Consider the following 25,461-nt stretch of genomic DNA (forward strand, 5'->3'; position numbering starts at 1 on the left):
TTTAGGCAACATTCAAATAAACTAGTCCAGAAGAGTCTTAACTAAGCATATGGGAACATGACAGTTTTAGGATAAGGCTATCCTTATAGTGGATCAGAGTGTCTCAGCCTCCTTAGGATCATAGTACAGCTTCAAATTTGTTCTGAGGTTCAGAGAAGTTAAGCAAACTGCTCTATGTTAGTTATTTGTTCCTTAAGTCAGGATTTAAAACCACGAGTCCAACTGACTATGAGCCAAATACCATAAGAAGAAGTATCAATATATGTCTAGGCTACCTATGCTTACTTCCCTCAGGTGATTCATTTATTTGTAAAGAATGAATATACTTTAAATGCTACAATTTTTAAAATCTGATAAATTCACATAACTTGCTCTAAGGAAACTTTAATATACATCTGAACAAAATGTTGAAGATACATATGTAGCTCCAATCAAGGCCATTTTGCTCCTTCCTATCTGAAGATCCAAATCTGCACTGGGTAACATTAAAAGCAGAAAGGAACTTTGAAAACCAATACGAAGACTTTTGGAAGCTCTTAAAGAGGCAGTAAATTTAACTGGGTGGAGTAGGGGTGGGGAGGAAGGGGGGGCACGCTCTTCTCCTAACACATTCTAAACCCTTAGGTATCTTTCTCCTCAGAGTCCATTCATTGTAGCAGTTGCTTACTCACTCATTCATGCAGCAAATATTTATTGAGAATTTACTGTGCTCCAGGCACTCATGCTACATTAGCAGTTCATCAACCTCTCTGATGGCTTCTGTCTTCAGTCCACTTCTCTCTTAACCCTTTCTTCAACCAACAAGACCTTTACATCACAGAAACTGCAGTTTCTTACCATTTCTGATATATACCTACTCAGTCTCTTTGTCTTCTTCCAATTCCATTCTTGCTTAATTACCCTGTTCAGCACAGCAAAGAGCTGCCCATTAGGGCAAAGAGGGAATTCAGAGAAGATAAGGAGGGTTGGAAAGCTATGGAAGCTTAAAGTGTGTGTCTCTTGTACAAATAGTGTGCCTATATTATGCTCTACCAGATTTCCAGAAATACTTCCTGCCATCCTCAAACCTCTGCCTTGAGTGATGAACATATGAACAGACAACTAAAATTGGCTATAATTGGATATAACAGAACATGTTTTTCTCTGCAACTTGGAACTCTTTACACAGCCTAACAAAGAAAGTAGGCCTAGAAACAATCATTTGGAGAGAATTGATTTTTATGGCTTTTGGATCATAATAAAGAATACTATTATAATACATGTTTAACTTTCTATAATTCTCATTGAACATTTTCTCACAAAATATTCTCATAAATCTTACTATTTAGTTTAGATTTAGTATGACTTTAGAAATTCTGCTTTTTATCTAGAAGTAAATGTTTGCAGAAGTAAATAGTACAATGTTTCTATTTTTGTTCACTAAGCATCCCAAATTTTAGTCTACCCACATCTTATCAAATATCACACTCTTTCCATTCTACACTCCTTTTTTTTTTTTTTTTTTTTTGCGGTACGCGGGCCTCTCACTGTTGTGGCCTCTTCCGTTGTGGAGCACAGGCTCCGGATGCGCAGGCTCAGCGGCCATGGCTCAAGGGCCTAGCCTCTCTGCGGCATGTGGGATCTTCCCGGACCGGGGCACGAACCCGTGTCCCCTGCATCGGCAGGCGGACTCTCAACCACTGCGCCACCAGGGAAGCCCCTACACACCTTTTAAGATTTATTTTAGTAGAAGTTATCAACTGGTGTAATATGTCATTATGAAAAATTTCAGGAGAAATTTCCTTTTGGTTATTTTTGGTGACTGGAAGCAAAACCTTACTGTGGTTACATTGCCAGGACCTACTCACCTGTCAAACAGCTCTCCCCCTGTGACGAGTTCTAGGACCAGACTGATTTCTGTAGGGGTTTCAAATATCTCTTTAAGTTTTATCTGGGAAAAGATATAAAAAAAATCACAAATTCTTTATTTTTAAGTTTCTAGGAAATAGTTAAAATTATGGCTACAACAGCACTCTCTGTAATAGCAATATGTTGGATCATGGTTAAAAAAGCTTCCTTATTCTAGTACCAAGCAGTCATTTGTCACTCTCTGGTTGTTTTTATCAGTTACCTAATTTCTTCAAAGGTCCTTTTGAGTTTTTATATTTTTCATCTTGATAGTTGAAAGATACCTGCCCTAGAAATGCTTCTTAAATTTTGCCAAATCATTCCAATTTCTGCATTTCAACAGAATTAAAAAAAAAAACAAAAAACAAACAAAACAAACCAGAAGCAAACAAAACTTCCTAAACCATTTGAAAGCATCATGGTTGGTAGAGATGCAAATGCCTCTTTCTCCTAGAAAGGGACTTCAGTTAGGGGTCTGAGACAGAACAGGACCAGGTTAAAGTCTGTCTGTAGGGAAAGGGAATCCCTTTAACAGCTAAGAAGTTGCTGGTAGATGAAAGGATACTCAGAAAAGTAACAGTGATAGTGATTTGATTGACCATAACAGGGTTTTCATCACATTCAGATAATCTATCCAATTTTGGATATTTTCCTTCTGAGAATCTAGTGACCAGGACTGATCTATATTTGAGGAAAATTCCATATTGACGTCTCTTTGAAAGAAATAAGACGGATAATGTAAAAGTGGTGATTATATATGGTAAATTTTGTTAATTGCTTACCCAAAGCCCTTCTCCCCCTACTTTACTGAACCCTGATTTGTTTAGGAAGCAAGGTACCTAGCCTTAAATTATGGATTATGTTTGGTCTAGGCCACTTATGATAACCCTACTCCCTAATTTTTCAGTCTCCATGCAGTTTAGGGTGATTCTGTGACCACATCTTGTGGCCACAAACTGAAGAGAATTCTACTGCAGCCGGAAATTCTGGAAAAAGCCTTTACGCTTCTCATCAGCCTCTGCTCGTTAAGCCTTTCCACTACTTTCTGTCTTGAATATAGACCTGAAGACTTGGGAACACTGTGGAGCAGCCATTTTAGGACCATGAGGGAAAAGCATGAAGGTGAAAGTCAGTGCACTGAAGATGGGCGAACCAATGGATGGAAGGTGTCTGGGTCCTGGATGGCATCACTGAGGAAGTGAACGAGTGTTAACAACTGCCTGCCTTCTGATTTCTTACAACATAAGAAAAATATTTGTTTAGACCACCATATTCAAGTTTTCTGTTATTTACAGCTGAGTGCATTGCTAACTAATATACAAGTTTTAAGCACTTTGCCTTGAGCCTAAGCATTGCAGGTCATCCTTGGGAACACCACAACTTTCTCAGAGAAATGAGTAAAATATTTTAAGTAAGTGACTCAATTTATAGAAACAAGTTATGGTCTGGAAAATGATTTTGTTCTTTTCACTTCACTGGCTCAAGAAAGCTTTTCCCCAGCCCTTCTTTCCCTCAGTGCCTTTGTCTGGACATAGCCTAGAGCAGAGCTTGGGAGGACGTTTTATTTTCCCCATTCAAGTTCAGTATTTATTTGAATCTTCACATTGTCTCTGAAGCAAATACTCTCTCATAGGAGAGTGAAATGACTATGGAAAGAAATGCATTTTCTTCACAGGCGTTTTCAGCAATGGCATATTAATAAGATAGGCCCACAAAAGGAAAAAAGCCAGTGTCTTATTAGAGGGAAAAAAACTCTCCAATTTTAGTTATCCTCTTATGCATGAAAACATCAATGGTATATATTGCTGATCTGCCCATTTTGCAACTCTTTCAAGGGGTATTATTCTTAAGATTTATTCAGTTAAAAAGAATTGAAAAACGGGATCAGATAAGGACAAGAGCTAGGCCAAGGTGGCTACTTACTGGAAGTGGAAGAATCCCTTTCTCATCATCAGAATGGACAGTAAAGAACAAAAATCTCATCCTGTAACATTGGAGATTATTTGAAATAACAGGCTAAAAACCACTTACAATGTTTGGATGTGAGAGGCGAAGAAGAACTCCTATTTCAGTTCTTACGATTTTTTTGTCCACCTAAAAGGCAAAATGAGAGAAACTGAAAGATACTCCCGCCTTAGAAATATCTTCATTGTAGCAGAGAGTCAGAAACAGCAATAACCACCTGGATGAATCAGGTCAATGGCAGAGGTTAATTTCTAAGTGTTGCCTTCCTCCCTTTTTTGTCCAGCTGCATGTCTTTCCTCTCTGTTTCAGACATAAAGAGAACTAGTTACAAATATGGGCCACAACTTGTCAGACCGCTTGTGTGGTCCCTTTGCTATCAAAAATTATCGCTATCACCACTAAGGCACAACTACATCTCAACCTATTCCTCCTCCTCTTCCTTTCTTTTTTGAATCCTTGACCCAAACCCATTGGAGCTGTCAATCACTTCGCCTGCCTTTTTCCCACAGAAGTGAGCACATAACCCAGCCTAACCAATCAGATTACTCTCTACTCTGGCCAAAGTGACTTGAGTCTGGGATATCCACCAGATCCAAGTCATTACAATCTGGGTCCTCCCCCCAAATATTGCTCATATAATCAAGAAAGAGGTATTCTCTTTTCCTCTGAAATTGTGAGAGCAAGAGTATAGAGTCTGCCACTACCAGGGACCATTTTTGATACCATATGGAGATCACTTCACTGAAAATGGAGCCAACACAGAGAAAAACATTGCTAGAGATGAAGAATGAGTACCGCTGACCATGTAATCCACTGGATTCAGTTTTGCATAAGCTAGTTTGCCCTTTGAGCTGTCTTATTATGTGAGCTACTGAATCTCCTTTTCTACTTAAGTTATCCAGAGTTGCGTGATGCTATCAGTGATGTAAGCTGAAGGAAAATAAAGGGGTCTAAGGAAATGATGACTCAATATGAAAGCCTGGAGTAGAGATTTGGATAAAGCAGTTCCTCAGATCTATGTGTTTTCTGGGAGGGAAGAGGATCTAAAACATTCATCATATTCTCTAAATGTCTGAGGCAGAGGAAAGCCTAAAAATCTGATCTATTTAAAAAAGATAAAATGTGTTCCATGGAACTGGGGAGTCAAGGATCTCTCTTGAATGTATACGTAATGAATGTATAGTACATAGTAAGGGTCTAATGTAGTTTTTTTTTTTTTTTTTTGTGGTACACTGGCCTCTCACTGCTGTGGCCTCTCCCGTTGCGGAGCACAGGCTCCAGATGCGCAGGCTCAGCGGCCATGGCTCACGGGCCCAGCCGCTCCGCAGCATGTGGGATCTTCCCGGACCGGGGCATGAACCCATGTCGCCTGCATCGGCAGGCGGACTCTCAACCACTGCGCCACCAGGAAAGCCCTAATGTAGTTTTTAATGTGCTCAGCCTCATGTTAAACAATGCTGGGCATATGAAAAAACAAAATATCATCTTTTTCAGAGGAAGATTAAAATCTAATTTTGGGCATAAGACTCCTCTAGAAGATGCCATAAGAAGATAGAAGAATGCAAGTTGTAAACAAGTTTTGTTTTAAAAATTCCATTGTTCAGTGGAAGATCATTTTTCTGTGAGTCAAAATACAGCTATCATTCAAACAGTGGGCTAACTCTAAAAGACTTTGAAATTATTAGCGATTAAAAGTCATGCTATTAGACTTCCCAGGTGGCGCAGTAGTTAAGAATCCACCTGCCAATGCAGGGGACACAGGTTCGATCCCTGGTCCAGTAAGATCCCACAAGTTGAGGAGCAACTAAGCCCAGATGCCACAACTACTGATCCCGCATGCCACAACTACTGAAGCCTGCGTGCCGAGAGCCTGTGCTCCGCAACAAGAGAAGCCACTGCAATGAGAAGCCCGCGCACTGCAACGAAGAGTAGCCCCTGCTCGTCATGACTAGAGAAAGCCCGTGCGCAGCAATGAAGACCCAACGCAGCCATAAATAAATAAATTTATTAAAAAAACAAAAAAGTCACACTAGTGTTAATATAAAATGAAGAAAGACTTGTTAAAGTGCGCACAGGTCATGCTAGTGTGATATGTGGGCTGCTGATGGCCACTCAGTGATATCAGACAGCCCAACACATGGGATATTGACAGCATGGTCTCTGGGTAACGTAGTATTAGAGGAAAACGCTATAAAAGTTATTTTATCTAGTTAAAAAATCACATACTTCATGAAAATTTGCTATTGAGCAAGAGTCATTCTACTTGTATCAAAAGGGAGAGCTCTGAGAAAGAGGGGCATTGCTAAAACAGGCAGATGACACTGACAGATCTCTTCCAAAGAGTTCTTGGTTCACACTCCATTTCACTTCTGTAGATGCTGTTGAGGAAAATTTGGATATAGATGATAATTTTTAAATTATTTTAAAAATTTTAATTTTTTTTCTAGCTTTGCTGAGGTATAATTGGTATACAAAAAACCACACGTAATTAATGTATACAATGTGGTGAGTTTGGACACGTGTATAGATTCATGTTACCATCACCACAATCAAGGTAATAAACATATCCATCACCTCCAAAAGTTTCCTGTGTCCCTTTGCTGTGTGTGTGTGTATGTGATGTGTGTGTGTGGCGGGGGGTAAGCACACTTAATGTGAAATCTACCCTCAACAAATTTTTAAGTGAACAATACCTTATTATTAACTCTGGGCATTATGTTGTACAGTAGATCTCTGGAACTTACTCATTTTGTATAACTGTAACGTGATACCCATTGAACAACAACTCTCCATCTCCCCCTCCACCTATCCCTTAGGAAGCACAATCCTACTCTCTACTTGTATAAGTCTGACTATTTTAGATGCCTCATATAAGAGGAATCATTCAGTGAATACAGATTTTTTTTATTGGAGTATAATTGCTTTACAATGGTGTGTTAGTTTCTGCTTTATAACAAAGAGAATCAGCTATACATATACATATATCCCCATCTCTCTTCCCTTTTGCATCTCCCTCTCTCCCACCCTCCCTATCCCACCCCTCTAGGTGGTCACAAAGCACTGAGGTGATCTCCCTGTGCTATGCGGCTCCTTCCCACTAGCTATCTATTTTACATTTGGTAGTGTATATATGTCCATGCCACTCTCTCACTTTGTCCCAGCTTACCCTTCCCCCTCCCTGTATCCTCAAGTCCATTCTCTAGTAGGTCTGTGTCTTTATTCCCATCTTGCCCCTAGGTTCTTCATGACCTTTTTTTTTTAGATTCCATATATATGTGTTAGCATATAGTATTTGTTTTTCTCTTTCTGACTTACTTGACTCTGTATGACAGACTCTAGATCCATCCACCTCACTACAAATAACTCAATTTCGTTTCTTTTTATGGCTGAGTAATATTCCATTGTATATATGTGCCACATCTTCTTTATCCATTCATCTGTCGATGGACACTTAGGTTGCTTCCACATCCTGGCTAGTATAAACAGAGCTGCAATGAACATTTTGGTACATGACTCTTTTTGACTTATGGTTTTCTCAGGGTATATGTCCAGTAGTGGGATTGCTGGGTCATATGGTAGTTCTATTTTTAGGTTTTTAAGGAACCTCCATACTGTTCTCCATAGTGGCTACACCAATTTACATTCCCACCAACAGTGCAAGGGGGTTCCCTTTTCTCCACACCCTCTCCAGCATTTATTGTTTGTAGATTTTTTGATGATGGCCATTCTGACTGCTGTGAGATGATATCACAATGTAGTTTTGATTTGCATTTCTCTAATGATTAATGATGTTGAGCATTCTTTCATGCGTTTGTTGGCAATCTGTATATCTTCTTTGGAGAACTGTCTATTTAGGTCTTCTGCCCATTTTTGGATTGGGTCATTTGTTTTTTTGATATTGAGCTGCATGAGCTGCTTATAAATTTTGGAGATTAATCCTTTGTCAGTTGCTTCATTTGCTAATATTTTCTCCCATTCTGAGCGTTGTCTTTTCGTCTTGTTTATGGTTTCCTTTGCTGTGCAAAAGCTTTTTAGTTTCATTAGGTCCCATTTGTTTATTTTTATTTTCATTTCTCTAGGACGTGGGTCAAAAAGGATCCTGCTGTGATTTATGTCATAGAGTGTTCTGCCTATGTTTTCCTCTAAGAGTTTGATAGTGTCTGGCCTTACATTTAGGTCTTTAATCCATTTTGAGTTTATTTTTGTGTATGGTGTTAGGGAGTGTTACAGGTAGCTGCCCAGTTTTCCCAGCACCATTTATTGAAGAGGCTGTCTTTTCTCCATTGTATATTCTTGCCTCCTTTGTCAAAAATAAGGTGACCATATGTGCGTGGGTTTATCTCTGAGCTTTCTATCCTGTCCCATTGATCTATAGTTTTGTTTTTGTGCCAGTACCATACTGTCTTGATTACTGTAGCTTTGTAGTATACTCCGAAGTCAGGGAGCCTGATTCCTCCAGCTCCGTTTTTCTTTCTCAAGATTGCTTTGGCTATTTGGGGTCTTTTGTGTTTCCATACAAATTAGTGAATACTGATTATTTTTTATCACAATCTTCTCTTCCACAGGACAATAAGGAGTTACTCACTAATACAAAATAAATATATTTTACATTACTGCATGATGCTTAAAAAAATTTTAAGGACATGGGTGTCTCTAAATTAAGATTTGTTAATATTCAAACATATTTTTTTCACTACACATTTAGCGCTTATGTAATATACGGTTTTCCCCCTTGTTTTTTTTCAAATATTTATTTATTTATTTATTTTTGGCTGTGTTGGTTCTTCGTTGCTGTGTGCGGGCTTTCTCTAGTTGCGGCGAGCAGGGGCTACTCTTCGTTGCGGAGTGCGGGCTTCTCATTGTGGTGGATTCTCTTGTTGTGGAGCATGGGCTTTAAGCGCCTGGGCTTCAGTAGTTGTGGTTCGTGGGCTCTAGAGCCCAGGCTCAGTAGTTGTGGCGCACGGGCTTAGTTGCTCCGCGGCATGTGGCATCTTCCCAGACCAGGGATCAAATCCGTGTCCCCTGCATTGGCAAGCGGATTCTTAACCACTGAGCCACCAGGGAAGTACCCACCTTGTTTTTGTATGTTTTTGATCCATATAAAATAAGTGTCAGAGAGATCCTTTAATTTTTTCATATGACATAGTAAACAAAAACTTTTTAATACAAATATGAATTTTAAGCAAATTTATTTTTTATCATGTTATGTCACACATTAAATATTGGGATGCCTTCAAAAATTATTTCTTTGAAAGTTATCTAAACTGTGGAAATATTCATAACATACTAGATTATTTGGACTAGTAATCTTCTAATGTAGTTATTTATTTTTAATTCAGAATTAATTTTTCTTTAAAGGTAATTTTGAAAAGGGTAATTATTTTCCCACTATACTCCAGATCAGTGGTTCTCAAAGTGTGATCAGAGGACGTTCCGGGTCCCTAAGACTCACTCAGGGTATGTATGAGGTTCTCCCTTTTCCAACTGCACATCTGGGTAAGGCTAGAGTTTTTCCTATACTTGAAACAAAACAACATATTGAATGCAGAAGCAGATGAGAATCCAACTTTCTTCTATTAAGCCAGATAATAAAGAGATTTACAAAACAATGCCACTCTTCTAAGTATTTTTTTATTTTGGAAAATAGTTGCTTTTCATTAAAAATGTTATTTATGTTAAAACATACTGGGTTTATTACTGTTATAGTTTTAATTAATTAATAAATACTTAAAAATTCTTTAATCTCTATTACAGCAGTCCCCAACCTTTTTGGCACCAGGGACTGGATTCGTGGAAGAAAATTTTTCCACAGATGTGGGAGTGGGGAAGTGGCAGATGGTTCAGGTGGTAATGCGAGCGATGGGGAGCGGCACGTGAAACTTGTCTTGCTCACCCGCCGCTCACCTCCTGCTGTGCGGCCCCCTTCCTAACAGGCCGCAGACAGGTACTGGTCTGCGGCCGTGAGGTTGGGGACCCCTGCTCTATTATATCGAGATTCTTTCATCTCTAATATATTAAATGTGTATAGCTATTTGGGATTCTCAGTAAGTTGGAGAGTAAAAAGGGCTCCTGAAGCCCAAAAGTTTGGGAACCAGTACTCCAGAAAACTTAACATTATACATTTGAAAACAGAAAATAGAAAGAAAAGAACAAAACTGTGGGGGCTTCCCTGGTGGCGCAGTGGTTGAGAATCTGCCTGTTAATGCAGGGGACACGGGTTCGAGCCCTGGTCTGGGAGGATACCACATGCTGCAGAGCAACTAGGCCTGTGAGCCACAACTACTGAGCCTGCGTGTCTGGAGCCTGTGCTCCACAACAAGAGAGGCCGCGACAGTGAGAGGCCCGTGCACCGCGATGAAGAGTGGCCCCCGCTCACCACAACTAGAGAAAGTCCTCACACAGAAACGAAGACCCAACACAGCCAAAAATAAATAAATTAATTAATAAACTCCTACCCTCAACATCTTCTTTAAAAAAAAAAAAGAACAAAACTGTAGTAATAATTTAAATGAAAGAAAAATGTGAATGCAGTCTCCTTCCTGCTCTGAATGCTGGAGCCCAGGTTGAATGCAGGTCATGACTTAAGTGGAGCCTGAGAAGAATCGAAGAAGAAGGAAGTTAGAGAAAAACGGGGTATTAAAAACCATCAATCCACAGAGAGTAAACTGAGTGACAAAATCTGGACTAGAAGCCAAAGTAATGACAACCAAGGAAACCAGCAGGGGGTAAAGTTGAGAGGGAGAAGTGGACAAAAAAGCAGGCAGATAAATGACTGAGAAGCCAAGGACAAGACAAGGCTGAGGTCTGAAAATCCTTCCCAGAGAGATTAGCTGAGTATAATTTGTCATCTTTTTGAAACAAAGTCTAGAGGTTCCTAGGCAGCCGGACTTTGGGGGTGGTTCCTCCAAAGGTGTCATGTCTTGGAGGTCACACCGGTGTGCGTCTTGACAGCCATTTCATCTGATATCTTCTCAATATTTCTCTGGTTCCAGGAGCTATTGTTTCCTTCCTACTTCTGACTTCCCCTTCCAATTACCTGGGTAGGTCAGGATAGGGTCTGAGCACTGGCACTGCCATTCAGAATAAGTGTTGTTTTCCTAGAAAATAACTGTTAAGCAAGCCACAAGAGTCAATGGGCAGCTACCTGAACAGTCATTATTGCCACTTGAAATTAGCTTCAAGAGTTATTATAATTAGCATCTTCAGAAGCACGAACAGATGGCTTTAACAAGTCAACATTACAACAATATTGAAATCCATAAAATACACCTTCACTATGTACGAAATAACTTGAAGAATGGTAGTTTTTAATTACTAACAATTTTCAATTATAAAAATACACATTACTAACATTCTAACTTAGGTTTCCCAGAAAACTAATGTAAGGCGAGGATTAACATTCAGGTATTTTATTTGGAATGTGCAAACCCAATGCAGTGAGAATGAGGAAAAAGGGAAATGCAGCAAGGTAAGAGGTGACACAGTGCAGTAAGCCCACTAGCTACGTTGAGCTGTAAAGACACAGCAGGTCACATGGGTAGTTGTATCCAACTGGCACACAGTACTTCCCTAGAGGAGCTATACAAGGTCACCATGCCTTGAAGAAGTTCATGGAAAGGCAGAAAGAGAGGGAATTTACCTGCCCAGGAACCTCCTCCTGTTTCCCACTGGTGAATTTTGGCCCTGTGGTGTTAACTTTTTCATACCTCTGGGTTGCATATGTAGTCTTTTTGGCAGTCACTTGTAATGCCATATCCCTCCTCATCAGATATCATATCTCATTCAAATCTAGAAGTGGCGGAAGAGCCAGAAACTTAAGGTGTGTGTCTGGGTTGGCTTAGTTGCATGAATTGGCCAGCAGGCAATCCAGCCCTCCCTGGTCTGGAAGACAGGCAGGTGGAAGGAATCTAAGAAGGCCCGTAAGAGTTTTGTCCAATCACGGTTCACTCTTGAGTTTTTATCTGTCACAGGAAAACCAGATCGACAGCAGTGGGACCACAGTTCTGCTTTTCTAATTTGCTGTATTTTACTGCCCATCAGAAAGAGCTTTGTCTCCCACTTACATTCTTTGTGCCATTGTTCTAGTTGCCAATATGAAATGGATAATGATAAAATGGCTTGGACACGTGGGCTTTTTCTGTAAAGCCTTATTTTAGCTCCCCTATTTGAAATGCCCTAAATATTCAAAGAAATACACCCTTTCATCCTCATAAAATCATTTAAGAAAAAAGCTAAATAATTTAATAAGAGTGATTATACAGATTTGTACAGTTTTAAACCTCCACGGAAATCAAGATTCCTTAATATTGAAAGAAATCCCAACTTTGCTGTCTGCCTCCATGAGGGGAGAAAGAGAAATGGATAAGAGGTATAATTTTAGAGTAACATCAGAGAAAAAAGCTCACCATTGGAATAAAGTTGATGAAATGTGGGCCCTTCATTGAGATACACAGCAAATATACTCCTGTGCTGGGACTGGAAAGGTTGAGGGAAGAAAAGCAGGAATAATTGAAAAATATGTGAGAAGAAAGTAATGAGGAATTAAGGGGGAAGAAAAAGGAAAACCAGTTTCTGCATGTGAGAATGATGGATAGAGACAGAGGTGGTGAATGAACTGGAGAAAAGGAGAGGGACTACAGCACCAGATTTCTGGTGGTCTTGATCCTCTTGGCTATCTCAGATGTGGTCTAGATCTGTCCGGACTCTGAAACTTCAATATTTCTCTGGCTTCTTAGGCTCATTTTTGGTTTTAACAATGACCAACGAACATGATGTGAAGTACAGAACTGTGCTCCTCAAATCCTTTGTGGAAAGAGGCAAAATGTAAATTATTAATGGGTAAATAAGCAGACAAATACCTTTAAATTTTCACAATTCTTTCCTGCATAGCTTCTGCTTAATTTAGCATCCTGGTTTCTGACATATCAACAAGTACATGCTGGCACTAACATGCGTGGTGAAAAGACTTGACAACTGGAGCTTTGTTAAATTCAAGAATGATAGTTTTAGCCTACAAGGATTTGAAAGCTAGGAACTGCTATTTGAAAATGCAAAAATCAAATGTGGGACACTGAGAAAAATACTGAGTTTTTCCTATCTGAGGCTAATATCTCCAACAACTACACAATTTTAGCCAAGTCTGATTATTCCTTTATCTTCTTGACCTAACAGAAACCTGGGCATCTCATGACTACCTTACTTTCTTTAGGGTCTTCCCAAGTGGTGACTTGTTTTCATGCCAGTAGGAAAGGTACCATAGGGCCTGGAAGGAGGACAGGGTGTCCTTTTTGCTACTCATTGCTATGTCCAAACCATTTCTCCTCCCTTATGCCTCCAACAAAGAGGCCAGTTTAGCCAGAGGAAAGTGACAGAGGAGGAAAACAGTAGATGATGACAGAGTCTCCTAATGACCAGAAGCCAGGTTGAACATGGTAAGGACTTGATATTTTTGTATCAGAGAGGTCAGACACATTTGGAAGATTTTGAGAGAGGAATGACATGACCTCAGTTAATTTTTAAAGGGATACTCTCACGCTTGGGAATTCCCTGGCAGTCCAATGGTTAGGACTCTGAGCTCTCACTGCTGAGGGCCCGGATTCAATCCCTGGTTGGGGAACTAAGATCCCACAGGCCAAGCAGTGAAACAGAAAAAAAAAAAAAACCCCAAAACAAAAAACGGATACTCTGACTCTTGTAGGGATGAGAATGGGAGGATAATTGGAAGAGTTAAATCAGAGAGACTCAATAAGAAGTTATGGCAGTTATCCAGGTGAGAGTTGATGGTGACTTAGACCCAGGTGCTAGTGATGAAGGAGGTGAGTAAGAAGTAGATGAACATTTTTTTAAGAACCAACAGTATTTGAAGATGGACTGGTTATGGGGTATAAGAGAAAGAGAAATGCAAAGGTTGACTGCTTGTTTTTCCACCTGAGAAATGGGTAGAATAATATTGCCATTTACTGAAACGGTGAATAAATAGGTTTAGAAAGATGCTAATAATATCGTGTCCCTGTCCATTGTACTGAACTCACCTACCATTCATCCCCTTTTACTACAGCTCACTGATCATCGAATTGATCTTTCCAGAAGCCAAGATCATTTCCACTTCTGAGCCTTCCCACTTTGTACTTGATAGTTCTTTGTCTTGAATGTTCTTCTCCCAGGTATTTCCGTGTGACTTTGGACTCAATGGAGAGGAGAACGGTAGGGGCAGCTACACAGAGGAGGTGACGGTTCAGAGGTGGAGGCAGTGATGAGCAATAGACATGGTGGGGTGGGACCGACAGAAAAAGTAAACTGTAGAGAAACCAGTATTCTGTTTTACATTTAACAAGACTAGTATAATGCCAATATGGTTCTGACCAGTATGAGAAGACTAATAAGCATTTCACTCAGATAAGCTTGGCTTTGAAAATTGTGAAACAGTATTCTTGGGAGTTCCATAATAGCCACTTCCTACTCTCTGCAGACTCTAAAACATCTGGGAGGCAAAAAGGGGAAAAGTAGAGCTTTCCAATGGAGGAGGATCCCAAGGATTGGGATCGAATTAAAGAAGACAAAAATGCTCTCAGAAGCTCAACCCAGAAAGAAAAACACTTGTCTTTCAGAACCTGAAACCTCTGTAAATCAGGTAGGTTCAGAAGACAGCAGCTCTTCCAAAGGAGGTAACCTCTCCTCCTTCATTCTTAGAGTCTAAAGTATAAGACTTCCTGCTCACAGATGCTAGAAATTCTTTCACGGGGAACAGTCTTTTACTTGACAGTGAATGAAGGAGGCTTAAAATATTCCTGGGATAGATAACAAGCTGAACAAAGTTTATACAAAAGATCTGGCTGATGCCAGACGTTCTCTAGAAACAGGTTTGGCTTAACAGAGGGAGAGAAAAAAGGGAAGAGAACATGATATATAAAGTAGAAAGGACATTATATTTTATACACCTCTCTCTCCTATTTCTTTCATCTCTGGATCTCTCCCTGGCATTAAGAATATATGGGGGTAACCTTCATTTAATATCTCTTATCTTTAAAAAGATCTCACCCTTCAGTCCCTCACCCCTCTTCCTGCTTCCAAAGCGTAGCTCTGCTCCCCTTAGCAGAAAACCTCTCCAGAGCTGCCTCTGAGTTTTCTCCACTTCCTCCTCCCTTTCCCCATATATTTGTCAGTGAAATTCAATCTGGCATCACCCCAAGAACTCCTCCAAAACTGCTTTTATAGAAGAAATCAGTGGTCTCCTTGGAGGAGACTAACTACTTTTCTGATCTTATCTTACTCTGTCAGCAGCATTCGATATATTTGATCACTCCCTTCTTCACGTGAAATTAATTATACCATGTCACCATTTTGGTCTGACTTACTTTAAAGGCTGCAGAAGTATTTTAATACTTCCTAACTAGTCTCCCTGCTTTGATTCTTAGTCTTTGCAATCATCCCCTCTGCACACAGCAGACAAAGTGATATCTTTAAAATGTAAATCAGATCCTGTCACTCTCCAACTTAAATGTTGGCATCCCACTGTTCTAAGAGTAAATGCAAACTCTTTACCAAGGTCTTAAAACTCAGGATGGGGTGGCCTCACCCTTTTGAGCTAATGTCATTTTTCTCTCTATAAAGAGGCCACTCAACTCCCAGACCAAGCTCCAAGGCCTTCACACTTGCCACGCCCTCTTCCACTAGACCTTCTCACTTCACTCAGAAAACAAATGAGAGGCCTTCCCAGGTCACTGCATCAAAGGTAGCTAAACACACATACACATATACGCATAACATAATCATCACTCTAATCCCTTTATAAAATTTACACAAATGTATGTTACCATTTAGTTACAAATTCATTATTTGTTTCTTCCACCAGAACATAAGCTCTATGATAGCAAGGGCTTGTCCATTTTTTACACATTAGTACCGCCAGCGTTATTTACCAACACCTGGTATATAAATTTATAGAATAAATAAATGAAGGATGGTACTAGTATTTGAATACAAAAGGTTGGGGGCTCAAAGGAAAAAATCCCTGGTTTAACAGCTCTGGTTAGATGAGATTAGATGTGGTTAGTCACTTCTCCTGCCATTCAAATCCGTATGACATTTTTGTCATGTTATCAACACCAATGGAGTGGAGAATGCCTGTCTCACAGGCAGAGCTAAGTACCCAGATCTTCTAGAGCCTACACAGATAATAGCTTGTGATTTCTAAATTGTGAGCCACAAAGGGTCACTATACCACTTATTCAAGATTGCACTCTCCCATGAGTAAATGGGGAATGCTCCAAGAAATATAATTAACAAAAGCTCTGGTGAAGTTACTGACTTTCTAAATCCACTGCAGCAGGTACTGATACTCCTCACAGTATATAGAGCTTTCACAGCTTCTTCTTCAACCAGCACACTTTGCCTTTAATTTGTGTGGTACATGCTGTGTATCAAACATAACCACAGAAGAGATTAAATGAGAGTGAAATGATGAAAATTAGACAACAGAAGAGTGAGAACTGGAGTATACTATGCATTCCCAAAGAAGGAGAAGTGAGATCCTCGGTAAGCAGAGAATTCTAGGGATGCAGCTACGAATTTTCTGCTTTGTCTTTGTGCCAGTCAAGGGACAGTTCAAAAGAAAAGCTTTGCTGGGTTCCTATTCACATATTCCCCAATGAGGTGACTTCAGTACCTGCATGGTCAAATCCATGCAAAAAAGAAATTGATATCAGGTGCTTACAAAAAATGAATATAATGTTAGCCTCCCAAATTTTCTTTTATGTTCATGTTGCCAGGGCTGGAAGAAAATAAACACATATATAAATTTTTATAAAGGTATCAGCCACTTTAAAAAAAATATATAAAATATAAAAAAATAAAAGTGAGTACCATATCTACCATTGTAACATTATCATTATCATTTTGGTTTACTTCCTTTCAGTTTTTAAAACTGTGCATATTTCCTTATATATTTCAAATATGGAAATACAATTTTGTTTCTTACAGTGTTCACTGAAAATACCATAAAGTTTTATGAATACCCAATGTTCATAAGCAGAACGTAAAAAAGAGCTTCCTAATGTCCCCATGTCATTAATGGCTATCCTATGGTTAGACACTTACAACTGCCTACGTTTTGTTACTAATATAAATCATTCTGTAATGAACATCCTTGGTTGTACTTTTTAAAAAAATGCAATTTGAATTCTGCCCCTACCATTTAGAGCCCTTCATAAAGTCTCTTATCCTATGTGAGGATTATTTCAATTTCTTCATGGATAAGATGGGGATAATAATGGCTACCCTACCATGTTATTGTTGTAAGGATTAAATGAGAATATATACGAAATCTCCTGGCTCATGGTAGATGTTCAGTGCCTTTCCTGAAAGAATTTGTAAAAGTAAGGTAAATATTTTCTAGTCTTCTATTTCCAATTTTCTGTCTTCACATAAAAATTAATCCAACTAAAACAAAGTGTAGAAATACAAGTATTTATGAGGGTATTCCAGCCCTAGAAAGGAAAAATGCCTAATATACGTGAAAATATAGCTTTATCTTTTTTTCCCTAAAAGTGTGGAAGACAACTTCATTAAAATCTTAAACTACGTCCAATATAATCTTCTTGCTGAATGGTAATCAAAGAGGGGGATTGGTGCCTATTTGCATTCAAATTTAAACACCTTCCTTCACCTTTTTTTCAAGACTGGGATGAGAGCTGAACTACTGTGGTTAAGCTCCATGGAAGTTTTAAGGCCATTTCTTATGTTTATTAATTACTGTTGACCATCAGGGTCACACCTGGGTTACTACAGACCTGAGTATCAGCCAGGTCCTACAGACATTCAAGTTCTAATAGAACTGAAACAAATTCATCATTTCTTTTTCATTCTTTTTAGTTGTTTTCACATGGTCAAGGCAGTACTTTTCAAAATACTCTAAAAATTACCAAGAAGGCATGAAAACAGCAATATTTAGTTCTCATTTTATATTGCTTTCAGTTGGACAGCAATGACTCGGTTGCAGAATTCCCAAACCATTTGAAGTGAGGGGCATATATTTTCAAGGTCCTGAGATCTCCCTTTGATCCTAAAACTAAGTGATCATCTATGAGATACTAAACTGAGAATTTACATATTCAAGAAGCTTATGACTTTGTAACCTATCAAATAACAAAACCAAAAAGTACTCCTGGAAATATTAGCATTTAAGTCTCATCAGTTACATCTTGGGGTTGAATCCCTTACTGAGGATAGCTTTGAATAGGGGAACACCTAGACAATCTTAGAAGCTTTAGCTCCTTGATGTTCTAAGACAATTAAGACTTTCAGATACCCTGGTTAATATTGTTCAAAAATGCTAAAAACTTCCTTAAAGAAAGGAAAAGAACAGGCTGTAGACACAAAATGCTTTTAAATGACCCTAAAAGTGATATAATAATGCTCTGGGGCTGGAATAGGAAAGAGATACAAGAGATCTTAATGATTTAAGGTTTGAAATAAAATTCCCTTGTTGATTTTGTTCCACGGCAGTGTCAACAACAAATTGGCACTTGTCAACTACCTCTACAAGGATTAAATCATGTGCTGCTGCAGCTGCTGATTTTCAACACCCCCTGAAAGGAGTTCAGGGTGGAGAGCAGAAATGAGAAACTCTGTGTTCTGGGAAAACTGGCAGAACAGGTCTTCAGATAGTTAGATATTTTCAGGATTTGATTTTATGAGCCCAATTCTCCTTGTGACTAGCAGAAACCTTCTGCAAAAAATATCTGCTTGATTGTATATACTCCCCCTTTACCAAAATCACATATACACTGACCTTCCCCCCTACCTCTTTGGAGCAGTTTCTCAGAACTATCTGAAATGCTGTCTCCCGGGCTATAGTCCTCATTTTGCCCCAAATAAAACTTGACTCACAACTCTCACGTTGTGCATTTTTTTTAAGTCAACAGCAGTAGCTGTTTCTCGTTGTATAAGTCTGGATTTGCCTTCCTTGGTGAGGAAGCATCTTAACATCTTAACCCAGAGCTTCATTTTTTCTGAAGAGTTCAGATGTTTCCAGAAATCAATAACTAAAGCATGTCAGCTCAGTCCTTCTCAAAAGTCTTTTTCTTTACAGTAACATGCATCTCCTCAATGCACTCCCAACAGCCTGTCCTTTAATCTCTTCTGGATTAAACGGTTCAGAGCATAAAAGTTCCATGTATGACTAATTGGGTAGATATGCATACATTCCATGCTAATGCCCTACCATTGCTTTCTCTCTTGATAGTTTCCAGGACTGTCAGGGCTCAGAGAGGGCAGTGGAAAGGGGCCTATGATCCATGCAGTGGGCTGGTCTGGTCCTGTCTCTAAATGTCTGATCATTATTCAACCCCATGATGTGTTCCCCAGCTGTCTATAGCTGCTAATGCCCTTGCCTAACCCTGTCTCTAATGTAGTAAGCATCTGGCGATGGCTGTGGTGCATGGCTGCTTTATCCTCACTGTAGAGACCATGCTCCCATGTGTTACGTAGCTGCCCTTGAACCCAGAAGCCAATGTGGCAAGAACAGAGTGAGGGAGAAACAGTTCTGAGAGAGAGCTGAATTTATACTGAATATTTACTCTAAAGAAATTCTTTTAAACTAAAAGGGACTCTTAAACTGTAAAAAACTAAGATATCTTTGACTGAAAAATTTAAGTACTTTTCCCCCCAGATATCCAGTTGGTACCAGATTCAGGAAGAATTTTAATCATCATAGAACACAAAGAATACTTAAATTTCTTTTTTTTTTTTTGCAGATATAAATATGGTAGGTAAATCGTGACACTCATCCACATTCCCCTTCATAAAATACGTCAAAATTTAAAAGATGATGATAGTAATATTGGATCCACTTTGATTTTGAAACTGATCATGACACCCAAATATGTCCTGATGCTATGATGGAAAAACAGTTCTAAACTATTCTGATCTCAAAATTTCAAACAAAAATCTTCCCAGTGACAGTGTGGTATTCTGTGGGGAAAAAAGCATCGTAGATATAACTATCCGTTTGATACATTTTTCAGACTTCTGGGGTAGAGATAAGTATGAGTAGCTTTGAATGTACTGAATGTACCCTGTGATACTGACACTTAGAGCAGAGAGCAAACTGGAACTCCATATACACAGCCGCATGTGGGACCATCACTGCATCCTACCTTCGCATAAGACAAAAGGCAAAGAGAGCCATACCCGGCAATGTTTTGTACATTACACACTCCTTCGTTATTCTTCTTTCATTTGTTAGTGGATATTGTATACTGAGATGCATTAAACTAAAGTTTTAATAACATTTGGAAAAGAAATATGTTGCTTGTTTTCTCTGCACACAGGGAACTCTTGCTCACTCACAGTGTGACTTGAACTGCACTCAGCTTCTCTGTGTCTGTGTGTCAACAAAGGCTTTTTCATCCTTTATCAGATTAGCAAGGAGCAACATCTAGTTTCAGTTCCATTTCTGGGCCATGCTTATTCCTTACTTTTGTTTTTTTTTTGTCTTTCAGGACCTAGCTGGTATCAATAGAAAGGGCTCAGATTTGGGACTCAAAAGTCCTGCGTTCAAATTCTCCATGCTATTGTGTCCTTTGGGGAAACATCCCTTCTCTAAAACTCCCTTAAGTAAAACAGTCCCATGAGGCATTGTTGCATTAACATATGAAAGGGGCTACTACATATTGTTGAATAATTAAGTGTGGGTCCCATTCTTATTAGCATTATGCTTCTTTACTGTTAAAATTGCTGGAGTGGCATATGGTGATTTGAAAATGCTTACTTTAAAAAAAAAGCTGTTGTTAAGCTAATTCAATACTGAAAATTATTTGGATCTCTTCTAATCAATATCCTTTGCACACAGTCATTCATTTTCTCTCTTTCAGCAAATTAATGGTTTTGGAGTTTCAGGACTTAATCTTCTCTTAGCCTTCTTTCTCTCCGCTCTTCTTACATTGTCTGGATGAACACAGCTTTGATCATCATTCAACTTTGTACCATAAAGAAATATAAAAATAAAAATTTGTTAAAATGTTTTTCCCTGTTAACACTAAGATTATAGCTTTTCCCCTTCTCACTAAGATAGGAATCCTAAGTTTGCTTTGAGGCTGATCTGTGTTCCTTCTCAGCTTTCCTGGTTGTGGTCCATCAGGCACCACTCCCCAACTCTGATCTCCTTGGGCTCCTCTCAACTTTCCTGCTGCCCCGCACCTCTCCTTTGGTTACAAGGCCTTTCCCACTCAGTTCTCTGAGAAGTTTCTAGTCTCTTTCTTCTACTAGGGTATGGTAACATAAGCTCTTCCTAAGATTTCCTCTGGTTTGGGCTAGTCACCTCCTTTTTGCCTCCATAGGCTTCATATAAAGGGTGAAGATCACTTTAGATCCAACCACTCACTACTTGTAAAAGTACCAGAAGGTTGGGACTTCCCTGGTGGTGCAGTAGTTAAGAATCGCCTGCCAATGCAGGGGACACAAGTTCGAGCCCTGGTCCGGGGATATCCCATATGCCGTGGAGCAACTAAGCCTGTGCACCACAACTACTGAGCCTGAGCTCTAGAGCCCGTGAGCCACAGAGCCTGCACACAACTACTGAGGCCCGTGCACCTAGAGCCCATGCTCCGCAACAAGAGAAGCCACCGCGATGAGAAGCCGGTGCACCACAACGAAGAGGAGTCCCCGCTCACGGCAACTAGAGAAAGCCCGTGTGCAGCAACGAAGACCCAACGCAGCCAAAAATAAATAAAATTAAAAAAAGAAAGTACTAGAGGGTTAAGTGTGATAACTTGAGCAGATGGTGTAACTGCAAAGTATGTTTCTTTCTGGGTAATAGCACACAGGCCAGTGCCTATATTCTCAATCTCTCTCTCCCTACTTCCCTTGTATCAGCTTGCCTCTGAATTATGTTTACTTTTTAAAAGGCAACAAAATGCCTGTGAAAGATCAATAAAATGAGAGGATAGATAAGTGAGCTGAATTGTGACAGATTCTAGCAGCATTTTTATCAAGCAAGAAAACAAATCAAACTGCAACGACTAGTTCTCTGCAAGAATGTTCAGACTTCCAAGTGGATCTTTGAACGGTAAAGCATACAAATCAGGCCAAGATTTTAACATTCCACCCTGCTACCTCTCTTCTCTTGTAGACATATACTTGTCACAAACTGAATAGAAATATCCCTATTCCTATTCCAGGAAACCTGGCTTAATAGTCCCTATGAAAATCAATAGGTTCCAACTGACAGAATGCTTGAAGAAGTTTCACTTCACTTGACACAGCTTGTTATCGGCAAGCTACTTTCCTTAATGTGTTCTGAGACCTCAGTTGGGCCCAACAAGTCTATTGGAGCTAGTGATTTATTATTCCCCTCTCCATCACTGACCAAGGGAGACCCTGACTCCACTTCTAGAGCATACCCATTAGTTGTTAAAAGTAGTTATAGCAGTGTTTAATAGACGCATATCTTTAACCCAGATTGACCTAGCCATCTCTCTTACGTGTATCACAGAAATTGAAAAATGAATGGCCTGTGATCAGTTTTCCATGTTCCCAAAGGTTAGACAGAAAGAGACAAGAGCAGGTAATCCTCAGTTTGCCAAGTGGTATAAATGTTATTATTTCTATTTCAGAACTGAAAAACCTGAAAACTCCTCTAATGGAGACATCCTGGAGATTCAACTACCAAGAATTTGAGGGAGGCCTGTGTACCTTCTGTAATTTGATCTAGAGCAACTTTTCAAAGTCTCCAGCAGCATCATAGTTACATACTCAAAGAGCTAATTCATAAGAACATAAGGAAAAATGAATACAAATTAAAAACTAACTCATAGAATGATCAGCAAGTCACAACGTGTGGCTCTTCAACTAACTGAGAGGAGGATAAAAGGCCTCTTTTATCCTTTAGTACTTAATGGAAATTTTATAAAAGTTAGGAACATTTACTAGGTGGATGCTAATTAAATTATTCAAGAAAAGCCTTTCCAGAAATCTATAGATCACTTTACATTACAATAACTAAAATATGACAAAATTTAGACCTAAAAGAGCTTCTAAACTATGGATCAAGTCACAGTGCTCCAATGTCAAGAATCAGAATAGAGCAGTAGGGTTGAAAGTGTTCCAAATCTAGGAATCACGGGCATCCAAGATTTGTCTAAGTATGAGGTCATATGACCAGAAATGATATAATTAGTTTGTTCATACAGCAGTATACAATATGTCTGGTGCTGCTTACTGCTTAGTTTTCAATCAAGCTAATGAAAATATGAGAATTACACAGAATGAGCTGATAATATTATAATATAAAATATCTGTGTGGACCCATTACAATTAATAATAAGAACAATGTTCACCATTTATTACATGCTCCCTAGGTGCTGAGAAATATTTTACATAAGTTATCTCATTTTAATTGTTACTAAAATGCCACGGGCTAGATGTTCTTAAACTCATTTCACAGATGAAGAAACTAAGATTGAGAGATTTACATAACTGTTGTAGGGTCACACAGGTAGTAAGTGGCAGAAGTGATCCTGAACTCAAGTTGTCTGGCTCCACAGCCCATGATCTTACCCCACAACCACATAGCCATTCTTAAGGAGAGTCAGAAGACCTATACATTCTGAACTTATACACTGAGATTGGCTCTCAGACTCATAAATTCTGAATTTACACACTGAGATTAATTCTTAGACTCAATACTGGGTATTTCATGCAAGGATTTTATAGCAATCTGAATGCAATCTTTTTCAAGAGTTGAGCCACATGGCTAGAAATGTCATCATGATTTTAGAATTCAAATATTTGTCTTCAAAATTCCAGGGACACTATAAATGATTGATGATCATAATTTTCTTAAATCTCAATCAGTTCCTGAAAATGAGCCATATTGATAGGCCTGAAGTGTGATTATTTAGACACACCCTAGGGGATGTACTCCTTAGGAAAAGAGATAATGCCTGTGACTCATTCCTGAAGGAGTGACTCCATTATCACCAAAATTCTTCAAAAGTTGTGATTCCATTTAACTCAGCAAAAGTCAGTCCAGACTGAAGGTTCCATCTGCATAATCTGTTCAAATTTTGACATTTTCTTGAATCTATTATTTTCCTTCTGTGCAGTTTTAAGTTCAGCATATTAAAAAGTCACGTAACTAAATAACATCAATAAAAAGGTCCCATCTTGTAAATCACTTATTGTCCCACTACCCGTGTCTGTCAGAATCTTTTAACGCCCCAAAGTTGTTCATCTGAGGACGCAGCTTAGAAAATCTTTCTACTCTACTTCAATTTCTTCTAAATATTGCATAAAACGGAGATGATGAAAGGCTCATGAGTGAAGGAAAAAAGGAAGCCTTGTTTCCTTCACCCTGGATTCGTTTTACAAAGTTCACAGTAAAAGTTTCACTGATATCTGCCAGCCAATTACATACAAGGTAATGAGGTATTTATGGGCAACAAAAATGGCACTGCCTGTGAATCTGTAACTGTTTTAAAATAAAAAGTTACAAAATGGGTCACCTTTCCCAGGAGGAGAGTAGGTATGGCACTCCTAGTGACTTGATGAGTTCTTCAGTCCAAGGATCTCTAATACTATGTGGAAAAAAATTAAAAAAAATAAACAACCAGAAGAGCCCTTCAATTCATTTTCCTCTCTTGTTTACCCTCACTGCCCTCAAAGCTTTATCCTCATTAATGACATGATGAGACAAATGGATACTGTTTCTGGAAAAGTCCAGGATTTTCAGTATAGTAAAAAGTTGGTTCAATTATCATTTTCTGTTTTCTGGCACTTCAATACATCTATAATAGAGAGTCACTGGTGTTTATCAGGACATTTAGAAACTGTAAGATCTTTTAATGCTTTCTGAATGTCCAGAGAAAAGTTATGTTGAACAGGATCTCAATGTTGAAGTTTGGTTTAACTCAAATTTTCTCATATACTGAAATTCTAAAATCTAGCATGGATACTAGTATACTGTCCTAAATTTAATAACTATTGATTTTTGCCATATTTTTTTTTCTCTCTCTCTCCCTATATGTGCACACACATACACACACTCACACTTTTCTTTCATTGTGAACTATCTGAACATAAGTTGCAGACATTAATGATGTTGGTCGATATGTATTTTAATGTATTCTAATTCTAGAAATTGTAGTTGTCTATAGATAAAGAACATGGTATTATATCCACATATAAAATATATGGTAATTTAAAATATTTTTATTATAATTACATGTTAAGTTCCCACAAGGATATTTTATTAGCCAAAATACCCAACTGTCTGAACATAACAAGCTACTTTATGTTTATTATCAGTATTAATTCTGTCCTGTACTTGACAACCAATGGAATGTGGATTTCTCCATAAGAGTAGATGCTTTAGTCTATCTTCCTATGGATAAATTAGAGTCTTTGTCTATCACTCAGACATATGAGTGCTTAATGGATTGTTAATGACAATCAGGGTGTTTTATAGGGGGAATAAGTCCCTTACTGCCAATGTAAACTAAATCCTTCCTAAAATATTAAGCTATGAGAAAGGAACATAATATTGCCACAAAATAAATTTTGGGTAAACTGTCCTGAAACAGCTTTTAAACAGATCCTGGGGAAGAGGATTAT

At 38.8% G+C, this 25,461-nt stretch overlaps 1 protein-coding gene across 3 annotated transcripts in view; it reads right to left on the bottom strand.

Annotated features, from left to right (window-relative positions):
* CAMK4 (calcium/calmodulin dependent protein kinase IV) overlaps positions 1–25,461 on the bottom strand; it is a 227,456-nt gene that overhangs the window by 84,170 nt on the left and 117,825 nt on the right. For all 3 annotated transcript variants that reach the window (XM_027100159.1, XM_027100154.1, XM_027100161.1), the window contains exons 3-4: positions 3,919–3,981; positions 1,848–1,930 (exon numbers count right to left, since the gene is read on the bottom strand). In XM_027100159.1, the coding sequence (XP_026955960.1) occupies positions 1,848–1,930; positions 3,919–3,981 (146 nt within the window). The remainder of the gene's footprint in view (positions 1–1,847; positions 1,931–3,918; positions 3,982–25,461) is intronic.

The sequence above is a fragment of the Aethalodelphis obliquidens genome, unplaced genomic scaffold, assembly GCF_003676395.1.
Source record: "Aethalodelphis obliquidens isolate GAN/ISIS:26980383/991018 unplaced genomic scaffold, ASM367639v1 scaffold4, whole genome shotgun sequence".
Lineage (NCBI taxonomy): Eukaryota > Metazoa > Chordata > Mammalia > Artiodactyla > Delphinidae > Aethalodelphis > Aethalodelphis obliquidens.